Raw genomic sequence first — 24,176 nt, 5'->3', positions numbered from 1 at the left:
ACTCTTTTCAGGCTCCTCGATTAATACTCCTTTCAATTATTCTTATATTTATATATTAAAGATCCACTTAAGAGTCGTACCACCGTAATATCATTGACTTATGACTCGAGTATAAGGATTTGAATATTAGAGTGTTACAATTTAAATATATAAACACTCAAAATATCAAAATTTAAATTATTAATTTACCAAATGTTAATGTTATATCAAATTAATTATAAAATAAAATAAATATTTAATTATCTTTACTGATGGCCGAGTTATCAGTGATGACCAACGTTTAATTAATTTTTAATAAAAGGGTAAAGTATATTTTTTGTCCCTGAAGTTTAACAAATATTTCAAAAATATCCCTAAGTTTTATTTTGTTTCAATTTTGTCCCAAAAGTTTTCGATTTGCATCAAATATACCCCTACCAGCTAAATTTTCAAAACATTTAAGACTAATTCAACAACAATTTCATAAGAACAACCATCAACACAAGCAAATCAAGCATAATTTTTATGCATTATTGTTATATTGGTCTTAATTTTTTTGAAAATTTAGCCGGTAGGGGTATATTTGATGCAAATCGAAAACTTTTGGGACAAAATTGAAACAAAATAAAACTTAGGGATATTTTTGAAATTTTTGTTAAACTTCAGGGACAAAAAGTATACTTTACCCTTAATAAAATTATTTTACACGTTAAAGCTTACCATAAGCTAAACCGTCGAAAAGTTATAAAGTTTTTTTTTATATAAAATTTAATTTATATTATTGATGGCTAAGTTGTCAATAAATAATTAACTTATTTATAATTAATTTCTAAAGGATAAATACTTACCAAGAACTAAGTCATTAATAAGGGCTACACGTTGATAATAATATTAGAAAAGTACAGGTAAAGAATAAAAATACTAAACAATGTGAACAATGGATATAGCGTATGTTCAATTTATTAGGTGTGTGGATGGTTATCCTAATATTAAGATTTAGGTAAATAATTTGAGGGTATAGTGTGTTTTTACTTTATTAGGCCAATTTTAGAACCTATTGTTCACATTGTTCACAAAAACTATTATCTACCTAACAAAGTTCAATAATATTACACGTCAAAATTCACCGATGACATTGACCACGCTGTCAATTTATAAATTCCTCGAAAATTTTTTTGACTTATTTTAGCGACGTTATTTATAAATTCTGCCTTAGGATGAGCGTCGAAACGCCTGTTGTCGGTAATGAGATTTACCGTAATAGTGAATATTTTAAAACATAAATGTATTCAAAAAATTAAAGAAATACAGAAACAAAAGTAATTAAGATACTATATTTATTCAAGTAAAAATTAAAAAATTTGGAGTTACCTTATATGATGTTTTTTACTAGGGTTTATATGTTTATAGTAAGATAAAAACGAAAAGAGTAATAAGATGACAAGGAAGAAAATGAAAAAAAAATCATGAAATTGGTGAGAGTGAGATTCTGAATTTATGTATTAAAGTTTGTGGGTTGAATTATGAAAACTAGGAATAAAAAATTTGAGAGAATAATGAAAGTGACGGGGGAGAGGATGAGAAAGTGAGGATAACCATTTTGATCGAGAAGATGAAGAGTGCAAAAGTAAAATTAAAAGAGAGCGGTTTCCTGTATATTAGAGTATTCTATTTTGTGGGTGAGAAATTTTAGACCAATAAATTATTAGGCCAATTTAAATAAATAACAGACTTAATCATGTATAGTAGCTAACAGATTATAGGATTATGTTTTATTGCGCAGGCATGGACTAAAGCCACAGCTTCTCCTACAAAATAATAATCCAAACATTGAATAATTGATGCTAAAAGCTAATCGTCATATAAAGCTTTATGTACAAATTAAAGGAGTAAATAAAATGGGAAGGATGTATGTATAAAATCATAATGATGATAAGGTTTGATTCTAATGTACATGATTAACATTGTAGCGTAAATGATACACATGCACATGCATGTATAATATGAGATAAAAGATTATTCATTCTTCTTTTGGTCAACGGCAAAATGATTTCCCATCCTCCTTTGCCTTTCTCTACTATAGCAATTAAAAAGACATCAACCATATATATTCTACCTAGCACTATTATTGATAATCAGATGTGTTCATGATGCAAAATTGGTGGTTCATTCATTTTTGTTTATATTATTTTAGTGACTATCTATAATACTATATATACAAATTACGATAGAGATATCATAGTTATTGCATTGTATGCATACAATCATGATAAAAAGAAATTAATTAGATAATGTTAGCATATCAATATTTTTAATAAAAGATAAAAATTTTACTAATGTTAGCTCAAATACAAACCACAGGTAAGAAAAAAAATATTAGTAATTTAATATTTTCTAAAACTGCTATATAATATTTTCCCCCTTAATTAAATTGATATTAGTGTTGATTGTGATTGATAGTTAAAACAAATATAAAGATAAAGATTAGTAAACTCACATCCCAAAAATAAGTGAAAATTATTTTCGGTATATTTTTTACATAAAATACAAAAATTAGCACTTTGATCAATAATATTAAATTTTTTCAATCTGTCCTTAGTATTTACTCTTTTAATTAACACAAATTAAGTAAATAACTCAATTCTTGGTAGTGTCAACCCTTTTAAATAGAACTAGTGAAACTATAATTTATAATAATGTCCTTCAAGAGTGTTTCTGCCTGCAATACTTGAACAAATGAGTTAGTAGAATAAATGCTTGACTTATCAAATTTTTATACTATCATGTTCTCTCTATCATTTGTTAATTTGACAGATTGTATAACCCCATGAAGTTGGTTAACTAATTCCAACTCCCATTGAAATAGAGTTCTTCTCCAATGAAAATTCCAAATCTACTCAAGCTCATCCCATAACCCACAATCTCCTATGACAGATCCGACTTGATTTAAAACTGAGAAAAGTCTTGAAATGATGTCTTTCAACACACCATATGGTAATCAGTTATCCTCTGATAACCGAATTCTTCTTCCATCTCCTACCTCCAACAGCAACCCACTAACCATCTTATCTCTTACCTGCTGCTCTTTTATCTGTAGCTGACAGATATCCTTCCATGAGCTTCTTATTTTAAGTATAGGCTGACAAGACAGTAGGACATTATGATTTAAGTCATTATAAGAGCACACAATTTTTTTTCATAGTGGCCATTCTTCTTTTGAAAACTGCTACCACCATTTGAACAATAACGCTGTATTTCGAATCACTGCATCACCCACTCCTAAACTTCTCAATCGTTTTGGAACTTACACTATTTTCCACCTTATCAATGATATTCTATATTTGTCATCCTCTTTATTCCACATAAACTTTTTCTGCAAAAACATTCTCCAACTTGATAAGCTAAAAATTAATCTGCCGTGATCCTGAGCTCTATTTAAGAATTTATCATTAACAAATAAATTATTACACACACAAAACAGAATTTAAATCTCCTACACTTACTTAATCATCATATTATATATATACACAACATAATTAGTTTAAGACGTGTAATTAAGATTCATTCATTTTCACACACATATATATGAAGAATGAATGAACTAATTAAAATAATCAAATTAGAAAAAGTGATAACGGTCATGAGGCAAGGGAACCATCTTATTTTGGTTGCTTTGATTTGGATTGCAGTCGGTTAACAACTAATTCCTGTGCGCACGTAGTTGATTATTGAGTTTGTTGGATAATGAAAAAAAAAAAAGGCACAAATTGAATAATATCATAAATTATATACAACTCTTAGAAGAAATTATATTATTATAAGTCTCGCACCTATATATCAAAGATAATATGATTTCGATCTAAGTGTTGATAAATAGGATTTAATTCAAAATAATTATTAAAATTAATTAAAAAATTTAATAAAAAATATTTTATATAATTATTTAATTATATATTTTTTTAGATAATCATTTACGCTGTAAATATAAAATATAACTATTTTTGTTAACGTATTTTTATATCATTAAATGTATATATAAAATTATTTTATATTAAAAATATATTAAAGTTAATTTTTTTAATATTATTAATATTACATTTTTATAAATTATATTGATACAGTATCACTGTTATATATATATATAATATTTTGTTGCACAATGGCTTATTTATCTCATTAAACATTATTTTCTTTAAGCTAAAAGTTTAAATTAAATCTTTGGTATAAATAAAACTTTAAATTAATTAACTTTTAGATTTTACTATACTTGTATATTTTTTATTATGGACAAATATACACATAAAAAATTATACAATAAATAAAATTATATATAAATCATTTAACGAGTCAAGTGTATATATATATTTTATGTTCTGTTAATCACATCTATCATTCTATTAATAAAAATGCGTTGCCAGTAGAATTGCATAAATGTTATATTTTCTTCCCCTCTAAGTCTCTAATACTATATAATAATTAATAGGTGATTTCTTTCATACCTAATTAATTTAAAATTATTACATACTCTTCTTATTATATGTTCTAATTAATTAATGACATGTGTATTTATTAATTTCAATCAACAAATAAATTTTTTATTTTTAAAAATAAAAATTAATAAATTTAATATATATATATATATATATATATTAATACACTATACATATATTTAAGTCGAGTTAAATCAAACCACCATATGTGATAAATCTTAAATAAAATATTTAAAAAAAATTAGAATTGGACTGTTGTATATGCTGCTGGAGAGAGAAGGAATAACATAGAACCCTAATCCTTTTTTTTATCTAATTTCGTTTTTTTTTCTCTTTTTTATATTCACAGAAAAAATTCATTTTCGACTTTAAATGGAAGAACAGTAAAAAGAACGATCGATTGTTCTGGGTTTCAACAATAAAGTCGGCGACTTTGAATTGAAAAACAGTGAAAAGAACGATGGATTGCTCTGGATTACAGCAACAAGATCGAGGACTTTAGAAGATTAGAAAGAAAAAAAAGAAGATATATCCTGAGAGTGAGGAGAGGGAAGAAGAAGAAGAAACGAATTTTTTCTGTGAAAATAGAAAAGAGGAGAAGACGAAATTAGATGAAAATGATTAGGGTTCTATGTTCTTCCCTTTTTCTTCAATAGCATTACAACGGTCCAATTCTAATTCTTTTTCTTTTTTTTTTCTTTTAAATAATTTATTTAAGGTTTACCACATATGGTGGTTTGATTTAACCAAACTTAAATGTATGTATAGTATATTAAGATATGTATATATAAAGTATTTTATACATGTATTAAATTTATTAATTTTTATTTTTAAAAATTAAAAATTCATTTACTGATTGGAATTAATGAATATACATATCATCAATTAATTGGAACATATAAAAAGAGTATGTAATACCCTCAAATTAATTAGGTACGAAAAAAATCACCTAATTAATAAGTGATATATCTATTTGATAATTAGGTAGCTATTTAATTAATATATTTAAATTAAAGTTGAAATTAAAATTCTTTTACCTCCATCTTCCCTCCGATCCCTCTTTCTATTATCAGAAATTAGAGAAATTGTGAAACTCTAATTAAAAAAAAAAAAAAAAAATCTTACTACTCCAAATTTTACTTTTCAATAATTATCATAAGTAATAACAAGGTACAAAATTTTAATCCTAAATAAATATTCTGTATTAACTTTTTAAGTGTTCTTTAGTTTTTCATTAGCCCGAGTAATTGTGGATAACAATTTTTTTTTCATACATTTTCATCCTTCTTTGATGCACCAATAATAAATTATGTTTTTTGAGACATGAATTTTTTCATAAATTTTTTTAATTCCTTTACAGAATTTCCAAATTTTTTTTACAATTCTCCAATTTCATTAGCACATACAAAATTTTCACATTTATACTTAACTCTTTGCGTAATTTAAAAAAGGAGCAGAAGAAAAAGATTAATCATAGAACAAAACCAAATTACAACAGCAACGCAGTGCTACAACATATCTCCCATAAACATCAAAAAATAATCTTTTAAGATTTTATTCCGTTCTAGACTCTAGTATTACTGTATCAAGTCGTATAAATACTTGTCATTGTTGTAGTCAATAATTTTTTTTTTGTTTTTTAGTAACAAAGAGGAGCCATTGAAAATACTGATACAATTAAAGAATATGAATCTCTTTTTTTATTGAGTTGTAGTCATTTCTTCTTCCGTAAGTTCCACAATTTTTTCCCAATTTTCGATTATAGAATGAGGGTGGGAGGATGAAAATAAAAGAATTTTTAATTTTCAATTTTAATTTAAAATATTAATCAAATATTCACCTAATTACTAAATAGTCACGTTACTCATTGCACAGTATTAGGATAGAAAAAAACGTGACACATATGCAATTTTACTAATAGAAACACACCTTCATTGAGGCTTTTTTATCTAAATAAGCATGGGAGAAACATTTATTCCAAGAATACGCATGGCTTGCTTTAATGCCTCAAATACGCATGCCCAACTCAATGCCACCAACCACGAAATAGAGATCCACACCAACTCGCAGAAGGCGCCCACGAAATGGGGGGGGGGGGACAGCAGCAGAGTCCATCTCAGCTGCGCCGACCACGAAATGAGAGAGTAGCCATTTAGTGGCTGGCGCCCACGAGATGGGGATTTCATGGCAGGCGGTCACGAATTGGTGGACTTCTTGTGTACCGGCCACGAAATGGTAAAATAGTTTTCCTATATAAACGCTTGTGGATCAACGGCGAAAGAAAACATTGTCACTCTCGTCTCACACTCCAAACTTCCCTCAACCTCTGCACCCTCTTTCTTTTTTTAAAATTTCTAGGTAGTGAATTTGGATCTGAGATTTGTATGGTGGGGGAAAACGTTTACGTGATTATATATCCTAATGGAGAAATTTCTCACACGGCAGAAGGTATTACCTTTGTTTACGACGATCCACTGTGGATAATGATTCCACCACAAACATCGTTGCAAGATTTGAAGAATCTGATTCTGATGCATACCGGAATGGTTGGAAAAAAGGAAATTACGAAACTGACCTACAGAATGCCGGTTGCGGTGGCCAACTCGTTTTCCTATAAAAAAATGCAGATAAAAGCTGATCAGCATGTGTCGATGATGTTTTCTTATCATCGCAGCATAGGAAGCATCTATTCATTGGAGCTTTGTCTGAATGTTCAGGACATTGGTGGAAGCTCGTCCAGTTCGAATAATGTGGAGGGTGTCGGAAACCGCGGAGCAGGTGATTTTGTTCCAGATCGGGACACCAGTAGGGCCCCAAGTCCAAGCTTCAATGCATTTGTCCCGCGGGTACAAAATTTAGTTATTTGTGAAGCACGCCCCGCCCCTTCTACACATGTGGGGGTCGATAGGCTTCCAGAGGTTGCTATTGCAGATATGTCTGACGAGGATGAGATTGAAGATTTTAGCGGTGATGAGGCAGATGTCGTTCCAGAGACGTAGCCTCTACATGGCAATGATTTTCCTCCAACACGGGTCGAACCTGGAGGTGGTGGTGGTTCTTCCTCGACACCGGCACACTACCTATCCTTAAATTTGGGAGCAATGCATTCGACTAACGCAGAGGACGGACGGAGCACGTATCCTGTGTCAGGCGAGATGGAGCTTGAGATTGGGTTGAAGTTTTTTACCCGGGAATCAGCAATGCTAGCGGTAAAAAACTACAACATCCGTAGGAGTGCAGAATATAAGGTTGTAGAGTTAGACCAAAGTAGGTACGTATGTCGATGTAAGCAGTTCGGGGATCAATGTCGTTGGATGGTGCGGGTTGCGAAGACAAGGTCCTGTAGATTTTGGAAAATCCGAAAGTATGAAGGTCCTCATACTTGCTTGGCAAGTACAATGTCTCAAGACCACGCCCAACTCGATAGCAACGTCATCTGCCAGCACATATTTTCCATGGTGCATGCTGATGCGACGATTTGTGTAAAGGTGTTGCAAGGATCAGTAGAGTCAGCGTACGGTTACAAGGTATCTTACAAGAAGGTTTGGCACGCGAAGCAGAAGGCAATCGCAAGGATCTATGGTGATTGGGACGAATCATATGACCAGCTGCGTAGATACCTCAGTGCTCTCCAAGCTTTCGTCCCAGGTATTACTTGTATATCATTATGCAAAGGTCTTTGGTCTTTACTATCCGTTTAGTCGTTAACATGTTTAACTAAGTAAGCTTTTTCGCAACAGGGACAATTGTTGACCTCCAAACTCTGCTGTACTATGTCGGGAACAGACTAGACCGTGGTAGTGTCATGTTTCACCAGGTTTTCTGGTCGTTCCCTTCATGTATTGAAGCTTTTAGGCACTGTAAACCGCTAGTCTCAGTGGACGGGACACACCTGTATGGTAAGTACGCAGGCACCCTTCTCATGGGCATTGCACAGGACGAGAATAACAATATTCTACCGGTTGCTTTCGCACTTGTCGAAAGAGAGAATACAGATTCATGGTACTTCTTCCTAACCAATTTGAGGAGGCATGTCGTAACTCGGCCGGGAGTTCTGCTTATATCCGACAGGCATGCGGCAATAAAGGCCGCATTGGAACGTGAGGGGTGTGGCTGGGAACACAATGTGTACTGTGTTCGACATATTGCCTCCAACTTTGCTACCAGTTTCAAGAGTAAGGAAGCCAAGAGACACCTAGTTAACGCTGCATATTCGAAGACGCAAGAGCAGTCGCAGTACTACCTGGAGCTAATCAGTAGCGAGGATCCGGTAACATCTCCGCAGATGATGGAGTGGATCCGAGGGCTAGAGCCACCTAAATGGTTACAGCACCTAGATGAGGGCCGATGATACGGCCACATGACGACGAACCTCTCTGAGTGTATAAACTCCGTCCTGAATGGCACCAGAAATTTACCAGTGTGTGCAATTGTCAAGTCTACCTACCATCGCCTGAATGAGTTATTCGTCATGAAGGGTCGGCAAGCACAGGCGCAGGTTGCAAGTGGTCAGGTGTTCTCACAGTTCTTGCAGAAAGCCATACTAGCGAACCGTGAGGGCATTCCCCAGATGTTGGTGACGTCATACGATAGAGCTACCACTATATTCACAGTCGACGAGATAGCTACTGCAGGTGTGCAGTCATGGTTCCGGGTTAATCTTCGGTACCGCAGATGTGATTGTGGTTACTTTCAGGCGTTACATTATCCTTGTGCACATGCTCTGGCCGCGTGTGCATATGCGAGGTTGGACTGGCAAGAGTATGTTGATTTAGTGTACCGTGTTGAGAGTGTGTTTCGGGTCTATCAGATGGAATTCCAACCTGTGCCGGATGAGGAGATGTGGCCCCCAAATGAAGGACCACATATCCGGCCCAACCCCCTTCTACGACGTACAATGGAAGGGCGTCCGGTATCTACTAGGATTCGGAATGAAATGGACGATGTTGAGCCGGGACCAGGTAAGAGGTGCGGCATTTGCAGGCAACCCGGACATACCAGGCGACATTGTCCGCATGCCTCTGCAACCTAAGTTTTAACTAATGTAATTTAATGTAAACTTTTTCCTTTTCCTCAAATGTTTCGTTGTAATGGAGAAGACCCAAATGTTTCGTTTATTGTTTTTGATTCTGTTGTTTCTTTCACATTTGCATTCTCGGTTTGGTATAACGATAATAAAATGCGAGGCTATCGTTACTAACAATAGTCGTCAACAAAGACAAGACGTAAAGTAAATGCATGCTTAATAAAAGAACCGAAACAGCACATCAACTTCAAACAAGAAACAGTACAGGAAATAAAGTCTACATGACATACGAAACAGCAAATGGTAAAAAGGAGAAATAAGTAACACCACGAAAGAACAGTAAAACGAACAACATCAACAAACTAAAACAAGACTAACGGTGCTCGTGACCCAATCTGCCGCCTGTGCCACACGAAGGGGCTCTAGTGTCCCGGCGGGGATGAGCAGCTGGTACCTCAACCTCGTCTGCTGTAGCATCAGCTCCTGTGTAAGAAAGACGTCGGCCTGGTATCTGCATGGCATCATAGGGTCGAAGTGCAGATCTAGCTGTGTCACCAAGAGAAACGGATCTCATCCCCGCATAGGCAGGCTGCGTGAATGTGTCTGAGCGAGGCAGGGCGAGTGCAAGATCAGTGGGGGTGTGCGGGGATGACTGCTGAGGAATAAAATGGTCCAACCTGTCGAATAATGAAGAGAAATTTGTCCACCCAACTCTGTCCATTGAATCAATCAAGTCCTGCGTACCTCCCTGGGATGAACCGCCAATCTCGTAGCTATTCTGATATAGCATAAACTGCTGTATGGAAAATGGATGGTGGGGTTCCGTTGGTCCAGCAGGTTGCGGGTAGTAGCAGTCCCCTGCAACTGGAGGAGCCTCTCGGGGAATATGGTGTCCGAAATCTGGCTCAAAACTGGGTCGGTCTTGTTCTGGCAACTCTTGGTCATCCTCCCCATGGTCAGCATGGCCCTCAACTCTGGCTCTGCGGGGACGGCGCCGCCGATGGTCTCGGGGAACGGGAGGCAAATTAACCACAGGGCCTCGTCCATACTCTGCGGGAGCATCTGCAGGGACAGCGTCACCCCGCGGGTCATGCAGTGCGTCAGGGGCAGACAGAAACCTCCTTGTTCTCTCACAGTACCACCTATAATAATCATGGCTGGGACGCAATGTATCTGCACGATCAATCCGCAGCAGGTATGCATCCGTGCGCCGGTTGCCCCATACCTCAAACTATTCTGATAGTCGAACCGGCCACCAACCGTCGTCATTACGGGATGATTGTCGATGGAAGGTATCAATGTTAAGCGGCGGATTTGGATGTCCTTGCTTTCCCCCAAACTGTCGTAACACCCGGTCAATATTTAGGATCTCAATCCACCTGAAAAATATAAGAGGCACAACGGCGCTATAGAAATCTCCATGCGGGTGGCCGAAGAATTCTGCGGGAACTCTAGACAGAATTTGGGGTTCCATGTACGGTTGCCAAACAAACTGCAAATATAAAGGAACGCCGTCACTACAGCCACATAGGCAGGTATTGAGTACATAATAAACACAACGGCCACCAACCTCATCAACTTGCAGATTGTCCAAGCGCAGGCGGTGCCTAAGTAGGCGCTGCTCAGCATAGTCATTCTGTCCTTTTTTTTCCTGCCCACCTGTTGGACAACCATAAACTTAATCACAAATATACATTTCCAAGATTAAAGAAAACTTCATAAAAGTCACTAAGTGTGAAGCATAAAGTAAATACCTCGTGGCCAAAGGAAAACTAAAGGGTGTTGTAACATTCGGGGCCCAGAAGGGTAATCTGTAGTAAATCCACGACATGAGCAAGGTATGACACCCAGCCATACCCTCAACACTGTAGTCTGTTGCTAGGCACATAGAACGCTATAACCAACAGAGGACGGCACTACCCCAACTGTAGGTGCCAATGGCATCAAAGTCAGCCAATAATGGCAGATATCGTACATGGACTGTGTTGTTGGCCTTGTCCGGGAGAAGCACGCCTCCCAACAAGTAAAGTATGTAACATCGTGCATACTGCATGAGACCATTATCATCTAACTCAAGCGGCATCTGCTGAAGACGAGTTCTCAGCCACTTCAACTTGATGTTGTACTTCGTTGTGCCTACGTGGCCGGGGGGAACCTCACCTAGAAGTTCATGACACCATTCCCAAATATCTCTCTGATGAAACTTACTCCATGACCTCAAAGTACCGCTAACAGGCTGTCCATCTATAGGTAGACCTAGCTGCATGGCTACATCCTCCAGAGTTATAGTACACTCACCCCAAGGGAGATGAAAAGTATGCGTCTCTGGACGCCACCGTTCCACAAAGGCACTAATAAGCGGATTATCGTACTCGAAACGCTTGATCAAAGAGGCATGATAAAATCCGGTGCGTCTCAAATAAGGGTCGAGCCTCTCCCGCCTAATTTCCATGGTTGGATCCCCAGGCTCTAACATGAATACATCTACGAGCGTGCCATGAGGAGTAAGAACACGTGTGGGCTACAACATAGAAAACCAAGAACGACAACAGTTAGAAATACTCTATAAAAAAAGGTTTATATCATAAAAATATTACTAACAATCCCTAACAATAGCAAATTGATTAATGGTGTAAACGAACCTTAAGGAATAAGTGTGCCGCTATATGATGTTCGTCCAGCCGGTTCAAGTTCTCCTCCACGTTCACCCCACCCCCACTCATATTAAGTTATTTTTTAAATTGAAAAAATCACTACCAGAAGCTCACCTCCTCTCAGGTTACATTTACCATGCTAACCACTTTTTTTTCCTACCCCACTTGGAATTTAACCGTGCATGAAAGCTCTCCCCACCCCCCCTTTTATACAACTCTTGGCTCCCTTTCCAAGTGTCCCCTGCCACCAGACACAGCCAATGCATGTGACCTTGCTGCTGCTGCCGTTCAGAACGCCCAACTCGTGGGCGCTAGGAACGAATCCACCCACTTCGTTGGCGCCGCCAGCTAATTGGCCATTTCGTGGGCGCTGGTCTTGACATTGACCATTTTGTGAGCGCCGTAATTGATGTGTTCCACCTCCTATGTGGCAGCCACGAAGTTGAAAAGCTGCTCCTGCTCCTCCCATTTCGTGGGCGCCTTCTGCGAGTTGGTGTGGATCTCCATTTCGTGGCCGGTGGCATTGAGTTGGGCATGCGTATTTGAGGCATTAAAGCAAGCCATGCATATTCCTGGAATAAATGTTTCCCCCATGCATATTTATATAAAAAAGCTCCTTCATTGACAGAATAGTAGATGTGACCAACAAAATATAAAATGTATGTATACACTTGACTCATTAAATAATTCGTGAGTAATTTTATCTATCGTATAATTTTTTGTGTATATTTGTCAATTTTTTTTAACAAATACTACTTCAAACCAAATACAGAAATTAAACCTACGATAAAAAAATACTCATTTCAGTTTCTGATAATTTTTTTGAAGGACTACGATGCCAATAAAAAAAAAACTATTTCGACTTCTAGTAATTAATTTTGTGAGATTGATTAATCTTTCTGACAATGATTTCTCTAAAAAACATGCTTATGTGATTTGTTAATTACTAATATATCTTCTATTTAATTTTTATAAGTAAAAATAATTTAAAAATTACTAATATTTTTTAATTTTACACAACAAATTTAATCAATTTATTTAAAAAAGATAATCACAAAAAAAAACTAACAATTATTATTAAAAGACAACGAAATTTTAAAAAAAAAATTTGTCAATTCTAATTGATTTTTAATAGATAAATAAATAATTTAACATATTATGTAGGTTTATTCCATTAATACAAAAAAAGTTATTAATAGAAAGACTCATCAACCTTACAAAAATAAAATTTAAGAACCAAAAAAGTTTTTTTTAATTAAAATTTTCGTTATCTTTTAAAGTAACTGTGTTTAAAATTAAAAAAAAAAAAAAATGCGCTCAACTGCTCAAGTATTTGATCGTATATTATAATCTGTAACCATGGTTATGTTGTTCATTTTATACTCATTGTTTGCTTGCATTTTTTTCTCCCCTGAAGTGACATAGCTACATAATAGAAGAGCAATTGATTGCGTGTATAAATCAACTTCAAAGCGTGATGAAAATATTTGTTTGTGCCTTTGACGCTCACAAAAAGGGTTAATGTTAATCATTACAAATTAGATGAATTGGAACAGGTTCACAGCAATTATAATTTGAACTACTAAGTCTAAAGGTAACCATGATTAAGATGTATTGACCTTAGAATTCGAGTAGATTGATTATCTCGAACGCTAGAATATATAATTAAATTATAATTATTCTAATTATAAAACCTACACTGAGATCCAGCGAATTAATATATTGATTCTGATCTCTTTCTATAAGCAAAGACTATTATTTTTATAAACAAATCACCAAAATGCATTTTATTTTTCAAAAAAATAAAAGTAAAAATAAAAAATCTCATGCTAGTTGTGGCTTCCACGTGAAATATCAAATATGCCAACATTCGTAAACTGCAGAATATATAATTATATATCATATCACTTTTGTAATTGGTGGGGGAATCTGGACCTGTTATATATGCACATACCTAGCCTATATACTGATAAGTAATTTTAATTTCATTTTCTTCTCTCTTATACTTTATTTATTTTATTCAATTCAAATGAAATGCAGAAGAATTATCCCCGAAACTAAGCTGTGAACTTGACTGCTTTTATCTGTTATAATATATAATATATATTAATTGATAGATTTTTTGCATAAAAATTTAGAGGATACTATATGATTCAATTATATTTATTAAAGTTTACAACTATGAAAATACTTATTAATTTTATTGTAAAATTTTTGTATCGGAGACTTATTTAGATGATTAATCTAGTTTGCAGTCAAGTAACCGTAGGAGAACTTTTATAACAATTTTAAATTTTTGTTTTCATAAAATCCAACAAACTCAATATTTTACTTGAACGTCAAATCAATCAATTTGATATAAATATTTGGGTAAAACACACAATAATCAAACCTAAACCTAATTTAATATTATACAATTTATCCAAATAAAAAAAAAGTTATATAATTTTTTCAATCATTTCTCTATGTAAATTAAATGAGCCAAACTCGATTTAGCTATTCTTTATGTACATCGAAACACACTGATTTGATTTATGCATGCATCCTATCCTAATAAATCTAATTATATCGTTTCGATTTAGCCATACCTAATAATTCGAAACAAGTCGTTTCGATTTAGCTTATATAATTCGAATAGTACTAATTAGATTTATCATGTATACATAAATCGAACTAGACAAATTTGATTTACTATGAGGTCAATCTATATAATTATGATATGAATGTAAATTCTGTATGAGAGTAAAACACAATGACCAGTGAGAATAGTTTTCTAGTATTGGTGCATTATAGAGGGTCCATTAAAAAAAAACACGTTCTGGAATTAAGTTTACTGATAAGGATCCTTTAGTGTTTTTCTGAAACCTTCAACAAGTTTCACTGAGTTCCTGAATTCTATAATCCAAAAACTAAGATTGTAAAGCGTGAAACGAGTTGAGAAGTTATTCTATAAAATTCCGATTTCAGTTTTGCGGGATGACGTGAAGTACGATTCGTTCATCATAGGGAGTAATGAAGATTTGGAAGTTTTATTCCATTGTCGTCGGCAGTTTTCAGAGGTCATCAGGACCCCTGAGCTGTTGGCCAAGCTTGTAGATGTGGTCTCCAACTTAGGTAGGTGATTCGAACCGAAATTCCCGAACTCCAGCAACGGCAACCTATTCTAGTTCGAGGCCTAGTGGTGCCTCTTCATCCGTGCCTGTGATTGCACCTGAGGCAATGTTGGTTGCCTCTTCGTCCTTCGCAGCTGATCTAAACCGCAGTAGTGACAGAGAAGCAGGTATTACTAATACGACGCTAGCTTCATTACAGGGTGGAACACCAAATGATATAGAGGATGTACTGCGGGATGATGATGACGATGATGATGTTGAGCCAGACATCATTGCCGATGATGATGGTGATGACATAGCAGGCAGCGCCGGGTGGTGTAACGTCTAGTTTAGAGACTCAACAGTACCCCCGCACTTTTTAAATTTGAATTTGGATGCCATGAGATAGCAGGAGATTCCTGGTGAACCTGTTGGATTTGGTGCAATAGATACACAGGATACTGGAGGACTAGTAGAGTTTTAGGTTGGTCAGCAGTTTCAGAATAAAAAGGAGGCCGTGTTAAGCGTGAAGACATATAGCATCCGATAGGGCTGGCAATGGGTAGGGTAGGGTAGGGTTTGGACTCTACCCTAACCCTACCCGTGGGTTGAAAACTTTTTTAAAATTCTACCCTACCTTATTTGCGGGTTGAGAATTTCTCAACTCTAACTTTACCTGCACCCTAAAGTTCTAAACCCGACCTTACTGCAGAAAAATAAAAAAATTCAAGTAAATATAAAATTCAATCATTCCAAATTTCATATATATTAATAAAATAGAAAATAAAAAACTAAGTTCAAATTAAAATTAAAAATAATAAAATCTTAAAGAAATCTAACATAAAATTACAAATAATATGTTCATCAACTAACTTAGTGATTATTTCAAGTTTTTATAAAAGAAAGATTGTGGGTTCAATACTCACTTTCTTCACTCTATACTAATATACATAACTTATATATATATAAAATATTAGGGGTGCGGGTAGGGTAGGGTACGGGTTACCCTACCCTACCCGCAGGCGAATTCGTACCGCACCCTACCCTACTCGCAGCAGGTCGAGTAGACAACCCTACCCGAACGTGTTGGTCCGGGTTTGGTACCCGCGGGTAGGGTATAAATTGCCAGCCCTAGCATCCGACGCGGGGTTCAGTACAAAGTGGTAGAGTGTTTGAGCTGAAGTTTCTCTAAAATTTGGTGGGACAGGGTTTTAGATTTGTGATTCGAATAAGTTCAATTCGAATTCTATTTATAGGAATCCTCTTAGTAAATCTAATGAGTCTCTTTTGAATTACCATGGGCAAAAAACTGTGTGTAATTCGAAACAGCCATAATCAAATTACTATGGGCAGCACACTAGGAGTAAATCAAAACAGGTTGTTTTGAATTACTGTGGGCTCACGTGCATGGCTAAATTGAAACAATGTGATTAGATTTATTAGGATAGGATGCATGTATGCATAAATCAAACCAGTGTGTTTCGATTTACATAGAAAATAGCCAAATTGAGTCTGACTCATTTAATTTATATATAGAGAGGTAATTAAAAAAATTCATGTAATATTTTTTTATTTAGATAAATCGTATAATATTGAATTGAATTTAGTTGAATCGTTTGTTTTATCATAAATATTTTATCAATTTATTGTTTCATTTGTAACAACCATATACTAAACTCTTATTAGAAATTACACGTGAATAAATTTTTTTATTTTTAATTATTTTTTATAATATTTTTTAATTATTTAAAAAAGTGTGATATTTTATTTTATATTTTTAAGTAAAATAAAAAAATATGAAAAAATTATTAAATAATAAACATAATATTTTATCAAATAGTTAAAAAAATATTGAGAAAATCTACTTCTCAATACATAAGATAACTATTAATGGTGCATTACAATTGCATTTATTTTGCATAATTAATAAATAATTTAGTTATTAATTTTCCTAATTATATATATATATATATATATATATATATATATATATATATTGTCTTAAAAGTTTTATAAATACAAGCATCTAATCTTTTGCATTATCAAGCACACAACATGTTTTAAATTATACCCACAATATGTATTAAAATAAAAAATTCAATTATTATTTTTTTCTCTCTATACCTTTTAGTTGATTTGGTAGAACATGAATAAGACTGTTCAATAAATCAAGGCCCACAGACAAGAGTTTATTGAAAATTAAAGACAAGTTCCTTAAAATATTAGAACTGAACAATGGTTTCCACACTTGCCAGATCTAATTGATATTCCGATACAAACATCTCACCCCACCACACACACACTCACCATCTTCTTCTTCACTTTTCTCCTCTTTTTTCCTTCTTTTGTCCTCAACCCTAGTCACACAAACCCTATTAATTTTCCATTTTTTTTAACTTTTACTATTCTGTATAAGAGAAAAGCATGTGAGTCTTTTTCAGTTTTCATGTGGGGGGTTTTGAACCTTGTAAGCAACAAGCATTCCCCATTTTCATGAACAGCTACACAAAGCACTTACCCTATAAAATCTCCTTTGTTACTTGCACCAACCTTCATCAAAGTTTCAATCTTTATGCACTCAGATTGTTCAAGTTCACGCCTTTGATTGCCATTAATAATCTTCCCAAAGAGAAAGAGAGAGATCTAAGCATTCTAAGAACACTCACATTCACATTCAAATTCACATCTGGGCTTGAAAGGTGAGTGAGGTTCAGATATTCTTCATCTTTGGTATACAAAAAAAAAAAAAAAAAAAGAGTGACCCTTTTAATATAGAGCTAAAAGGGTAACTGGGGATCTCTTCAAGCCATTGAATTTCATTAGTTTTCACATAGCAAAAAAGAATCTTGTACAGAATAATAAGAGAAGCAATGGTGGCTGGGAATGGTTTATTTTATCCCATTTTCGGCTTTGCATCGTTGGTTCTATTCATTTACATGTCTTTTGGGGACATGAGGTTGGGTTTTGAGGAAGGGCCAGAAGTGTCTTTTGTGGGTAGAAACGGTACACAGTTTGTGTTGGATGGAAAACCTTTCTACATCAATGGTTGGAACTCTTACTGGTTAATGGTGCAATCTGTGGATGATTATTCAAGGCCAAGGGTGCGTGAGATGCTGAGAGCTGGGGCCAAGATGGGACTCACTGTCTGCAGAACTTGGGCTTTCAATGATGGTGACTACAATGCCCTTCAAACTTCACCTGGTGTCTTCAATGAGCAAGCTTTCAGGGTATTCATTCTATTTGTAGTAGGTTTAGCTTGTTGTGGCTTTTAACTTTTTAATGCTCTTTTTGTTTCATGCAGTTCTCCCTAGAATTCATCATTTCTATTTTTTGGAATATATATTTTAAATTTTAGGTTTTCTATGGTTGATTAAGGATACCGACATAGTTAGACTTGGATCAGTGTCTAGTAATGGTGGTAATACGGAAGCTATTTTGGTTTTGTTTTCTTTATGAGTGGTTTATGAGTCACTTGTTATTTTTTCCCCAGGAAATTGGGTTTTATGTTTAGACTAGGGTTACAGAATTGGATTTGTATAATTTGATGGAAAATCTGGCTTTGGATATGTGTAATTGCTGAGATTCATTAGGGCAGAGAGCAGGGATACACTGATAGTGGTTAAATATGACGAGCCGCAGCATGCTTGTTGGTGCTGGGATGAATTTTCTGGCTATGTTTACCATTGTTCTTCGGTATGATGATCTGTAACTTGTGTTTGCGAGGTGTCTATGTCCTATCCCATTGTCTCTAGTTTTTGGGTGGATAGATCCCTAGACATACTGACATAGATAGTAGATACATATATCTGTTTTCTTCTCCAGAAAATAAGTTTGTGTTTCCAAGTGTGTTTGCACATCTATCATAAAACAATTACGAAATGGACCCTTAGTGTAGGATACAAGTGGTCCCTCTCTCTTGGTTCAATCAATAGTCTAAGGTGAAGATCGCCTTTATGTTATTAATTGAAAAGTTTATGTGTGATTATTAAGTTTTTGAAACTTTTATTACATGCTTTTTGAAATATATTCTTGTAGAAGTTTACGAGGGTTGTCTTGGAAATTTGCATCTTGCTGTATCTATCCCTCTGAACTCTGATCATGCTTGATAGAATTAAAAACAGCTTTATGTCGAATTACTGATGAAGTGAACTAGTTACTTTATTAATTAGCATTGGCTGGTGAACGATGAAAACTTTTCTGAGCTTTTGATTGGGTGACAGGCTTTGGATTACGTTATAGCAGAAGCAAGGCGCCATGGAGTTAGGCTGCTCCTAAGCTTAGTGAATAACTTGCACGCATATGGTGGGAAGACTCAGTATGTTGAATGGGCATGGCAAGAAGGGGTCGGACTAAGCTCATCTAATGATTCTTTTTTCTATGATCCATCAATTCGTAGTTATTTCAAGAATTACGTAAAGGTATGATAGGTCAATTGCAGCTTCTCAGTACTTTTTCCCTTCTTTCTCTCTCTAAAATTATCCTGGATGGGATATTGATGAGCCATTCTGCTAAATCTTTTAATGTTTTAACAGATTGAATCATCATTGTATCAGTTTAGCTTTGTTTAGAAACAAAGAGCAAGATGATCTAATGCAAAACTTTTCTTTTCTTAAAATGTGTAAGCCTTAATTCTGAAGCTTCATTGAGTTTGTTTCCTTTTGCATACTAAATTTGAAACATATGGATATGGGAATGATAGACATGATACCATGATCCCGACTTAAACAGCACCATTAGGCTCTATCGAAAAATGAAATTTCATTAATTAGAGAATAAATTTCAATACGTGAAACTTTTGCTTACTGACTATATCTTTGCATGGTTAAACCTCCGTCTTTATTTTTTATGACATTTCAAATTTTCAATTTAGCAGCAACTATTGTTTGATAACTTAGCTGTTTAATTTTCCGCAGACTATTCTGACAAGGAAAAATACTATTACTGGAATCGAATATAGAAATGACCCCATCATTTTTGGTTGGGAGTTAATTAACGAACCTAGGTGCATGACGGATCCTTCTGGAGACACTCTCCAAGTAAGTCCTGTATTCAAATATGGTGATGTTACTGCTTCTTTTGTATATTCCGAGTATTCGATGTACTTAATGGGAGTTTATTTGCAGGATTGGATAGAAGAAATGTCAGCTTTTGTCAAAGTGATCGACAAGAACCATCTTGTGACTGTTGGTCTTGAAGGCTTTTATGGTCCTAATGACCCAAAGCGTTTGACGGTCAACCCTGAGGCTTGGGCATCCAGACTTGGATCTGATTTTATTAGGAATTCCAAAACTGTGAATGTCGATTTCACCTCTGTTCATATATACCCTGACCACTGGTATGCATTGGATGACTTCTATCTATTGTTTTAGATCTTCATCGCACAAGGAACTAAAATTTAGAAATTCACAAGAACTCCACTTGCAGAGTGAAATATTATCTGCTTTACATGGTTTACTATCTAGAATAATTCGGTTGAAATTTCATCATGCTCTTTAAGATCTGCCTTCTGATTCCATATTCAGGGAATTCGACAAGTCTGAAATCTTCTTTTCAGATTTTGCTTTCTCTTTTGTACTTTGTCCTTTATTTAATCATATTTTACTTTATACTCCTGCATAGGTTTCGCGAGGAAGTATATGAAGACTATATGAAATTCGTCTCTAAGTGGATGCTTTCGCACATCGAAGACGGAGACAAGATTTTGAATAAGCCGGTCTTGTTCTCTGAATATGGATTATCAGACACAATCAAGAACTTCTCGCTCTCTAACCGAGAAAACATGTACAGAGTGATTTTAAACATTATCTACAAATCTGCTAAGAAAAGAAGGTCAGGAGCCGGCGCGCTAGTCTGGCAATTCTTAGCCGGAGGAATGACCGAGTTCCTTGACGATTTTGGGATGGTCCCATGGGAGAGGTCGTCGACATATTCGCTTTTTGTCGAACAAGCCTGCAGATTGGCCAAACTCAATGGATGGACTCAAAGGGACATGAGCTTCAAAGAATTTTGTTAACAAAATTTGTGAGGAAGGAAAGAAAAAAAAGGACTAGTAAATGGGTTCAAATGGTTGGTTTTGTATAATATTCCTTACTTTGCATCACCAGTGTTTGAGTTATTAATAGAGTATATAATGTTGTAGCATAGATTATATACTAATAACAATGTTACTTTAAAGCATGCAATTTTTTCTTAAATCATTGCTAGTTTGCCTTCTTATAGCTACTATTTGTTAGTTAGATTCATTAAATATTATGGATGGATTTGCATATAGTCCACATGAAATCTCAACCACCATCAACAACTTTGAATTTGAGGACCACTCATGATGCTAGCAGAGTAGCAGTTGTCTTGGTGAGCCCATGAAAAAATGCAACTACCAAACCAACACACAGAAAACCACACGTTGGTTGATTAGTATTAGTATTATTCTATCATTTACTGACAATATTTTCTCATTTCATTACTCCACGTTGGTCCTTTTCTAGTTCCAGCATCTTCTTCAAGCAATTGGTGCAAAACTTATCGTCAAATTTAACAACCTCTTATTGGTTAAAATTTGTTAAGATATATGAGAACGTAGAAGAGTTTTTGCTTTTTATTATTTTATTGCAAGCCTTAACAACAATCCGTTGTAGTCTAGGTGGTTAGGATACTCGGCTCTCACCCGAGAGACCCGGGTTCAAGTCCCGGCAACGGAAAGTCTTTTTAACCTTTTTCTCTTTTTTTTTCTTTTCTTATTTTTGTCTTAGCCTTCCTCGGATTGGGCCTTTCGCTTCTTGGGCCCTTACAACAATAACATAATACCCAGTGAGAATATAGAAAACATATGACAATACCAGGACTTGTTCCTCTGACCCAAAAAAAAAAAAAAAAGGACTTGTGCCAAGAATTATGACAAAACATAAATAAAATAGAAAGAAAGAAATCACGTGTTCCCTGAAAATTGAGGTTATGATGTCTCCTGCAAATAATAATAATTAGGGCAAATGATGCATATAAATCAAGTAGAGAGTGGTTTTACACAATTCCACCAAAGATAAAAATGTTACAAGGTTCTACCAACAGCACATTTCTATATAGTTCGAATTAGAGCCGCTCGAATTACACATATATACTAATACGAATCACCCTGATTCAAATTACACACACTAACATAAACTAATTCGAATCACCCTGATTCAAATTACATATACTAACACACACTAATTCGAAACAGCTCCATTTGAACTAGCCATTTTGTCATCCCCTGTTTCAAATTACTCCTTGTTTTTCCTATATAAGGAGTTCGAACTAACCTCATTCAAACCACTATTCTAAATCCATGCCCCACCAAATCCCAAAGAAAATGACCCAGTACAACTCCAACAAAGGCTTGAGCGGAATATTTAGCCGATGGGGGATAATCCGGACCGACTTTATCGTTTGGATGTAGTAGCCCATATAGCTGGTGTTATCAATGAAAAGGTTAGTGCGAACTTGTTCTTTTAAAATAGGAGTGAATAATTTTTTTTTTTTTTTTATATTTTTACTTTTGATGTGTTAGAATGGTAGTCATTATGTACGGTTGCTAAGTTAGATAGGAGTGCCATACAAGTGATTTTGTTAGTGGTTTTGTTAGTGAATGATGTTAGCGGCTTTGTTAGTGGCTTTGTTAGTGGTTTTGTTAGTGAATGATGTTAGTGGTTTTGTTAGTGAATGATGTTAGCGAATGATGTTAGTGATTTTGTTAGTGGTATTGTTAGTGGTTTTGTTAGTGAATGATGCTTTGTTAGTGAATGAAGTTAGTGGTTTTTATATTCTAGTACATTATGTTTGCAGCCCCAGCGATGTACATTTGAGATTAATATCCAACTGTCTACATTTCAGAAAAACACCATTATTAATCCAATATAAAAAATAAAAAGTGATAATATGTGTTTTTGAAAAAAATAATAAAATAAAATTGCCGAGGAAAATTTCTATGGCTCATTTTTTATATAGAAAATTTGGGGTTTTTTTTTTGGTTAGAAATGGACCTATTTTGTGTAATTGCAGGTAGAGCAGACCCAACACGCAGAGGATGTGTTGAGTCAGCAAGCAGGATGCGTGTTAGACACGTTTCCACTAGATTGAGGCCAACACGCAAAGTGCGTGTTGGACACGTGTGAATTGTTGATTCGGTGCGATTTCAACACGTGACCTGCGTCGATACGAAACGCAATTCAGAGTAAGATGGAAAATTAAAGAAAGGAACTCCTCTACCTCAATTTGATTTCGTGATACAACAGTTAAGTAAATCACTCTACCTCTTCTGTTCACACCCAAGTTTATCAAAAAAACTCAAAGAAATCTTCATTTATCAAATTTAATCTAGAAAGAGTACGTAATAAAAAGTCTTTAAATAGGCTCCTAACAAATCAACCTAAGAATGAGCCAAATATTCCTAGATATCTCATTTGAATTTAAATCTTCAAAGATAATTTAATTTAAATCAAATTTGATCTTTATTGGATTAGATCAAATTTTATTTAAATTTAAACTTTCTAAAAATACTACTAAATAAATCAGAACTAAATCAAATCTTCTAATAAATCCAACAACAAACCAAACTAAACATAGACTAAAAAGTCCTCATGAACAAATATCATGCGTGGTGGGTGCTTTGCCTATAAAAACTGAGCTCGTTACCATTTTACTTCATTGCAAGAAAGGTGTTTTAGTGTATTGATGGTGTGGTGGAGGATACTGCAAATATAATAGTGTATCACAACAGTAAGATTATAGGAAATACACATGAGGGGGTGAGTTTTGCGTGTGAGAATCTGTTTTCGTTTGTGGTTCTATGCACTATGACTTTTATGGAATTACAGTATGGTCTCTGTCAAATATTAGACAGTGATATTTTAAAAAGTGAGTAATATTGTATATAGGAGTCCAGTTATCGTATTTGGCAGCC

The 24,176-nt window shown here is 34.7% G+C and overlaps 3 protein-coding genes and 1 non-coding gene across 4 annotated transcripts; all 4 read left to right on the top strand.

Moving 5' to 3' along the window:
• The first annotated feature begins 7,624 nt into the window (after positions 1-7,624).
• LOC107632625 (uncharacterized) lies at positions 7,625-8,820 on the top strand. Its single transcript, XM_016336294.1, has 2 exons — positions 7,625-8,117; positions 8,210-8,820. Exons 1-2 carry the CDS (start codon positions 7,625-7,627, stop codon positions 8,818-8,820), a joined length of 1,104 nt encoding a protein of 367 aa, XP_016191780.1.
• Positions 8,821-8,829: 9 nt separating this feature from the next.
• LOC148570036 (uncharacterized) lies at positions 8,830-9,669 on the top strand. Its single transcript, XM_088506800.1, has 2 exons — positions 8,830-9,430; positions 9,569-9,669. Exons 1-2 carry the CDS (start codon positions 8,830-8,832, stop codon positions 9,667-9,669), a joined length of 702 nt encoding a protein of 233 aa, XP_088362926.1.
• Positions 9,670-17,471: 7,802 nt separating this feature from the next.
• Positions 17,472-21,438, top strand: LOC107629858 (mannan endo-1,4-beta-mannosidase 2). Its single transcript, XM_016332793.3, has 5 exons — positions 17,472-18,468; positions 19,462-19,659; positions 20,155-20,277; positions 20,365-20,576; positions 20,861-21,438. Exons 1-5 carry the CDS (start codon positions 18,112-18,114, stop codon positions 21,252-21,254), a joined length of 1,284 nt encoding a protein of 427 aa, XP_016188279.1. The 5' UTR covers positions 17,472-18,111; the 3' UTR covers positions 21,255-21,438.
• Positions 21,439-21,866: 428 nt separating this feature from the next.
• On the top strand, positions 21,867-21,939 carry TRNAE-CUC (transfer RNA glutamic acid (anticodon CUC)). Its single transcript has one exon. It is a non-coding gene; the product is annotated as a tRNA-Glu (tRNA).
• The last annotated feature ends 2,237 nt before the right edge of the window (positions 21,940-24,176 follow it).

Source organism: Arachis ipaensis, chromosome B3, assembly GCF_059453495.1.
Source record: "Arachis ipaensis isolate K30076 ecotype BB chromosome B3, ASM5945349v1, whole genome shotgun sequence".
NCBI classification, from domain to species: Eukaryota; Viridiplantae; Streptophyta; class Magnoliopsida; order Fabales; family Fabaceae; genus Arachis; species Arachis ipaensis.
The sequence above is the reverse complement of the archived record's forward strand: the minus strand, read 5'-3'. Positions and strand labels throughout refer to the sequence as shown.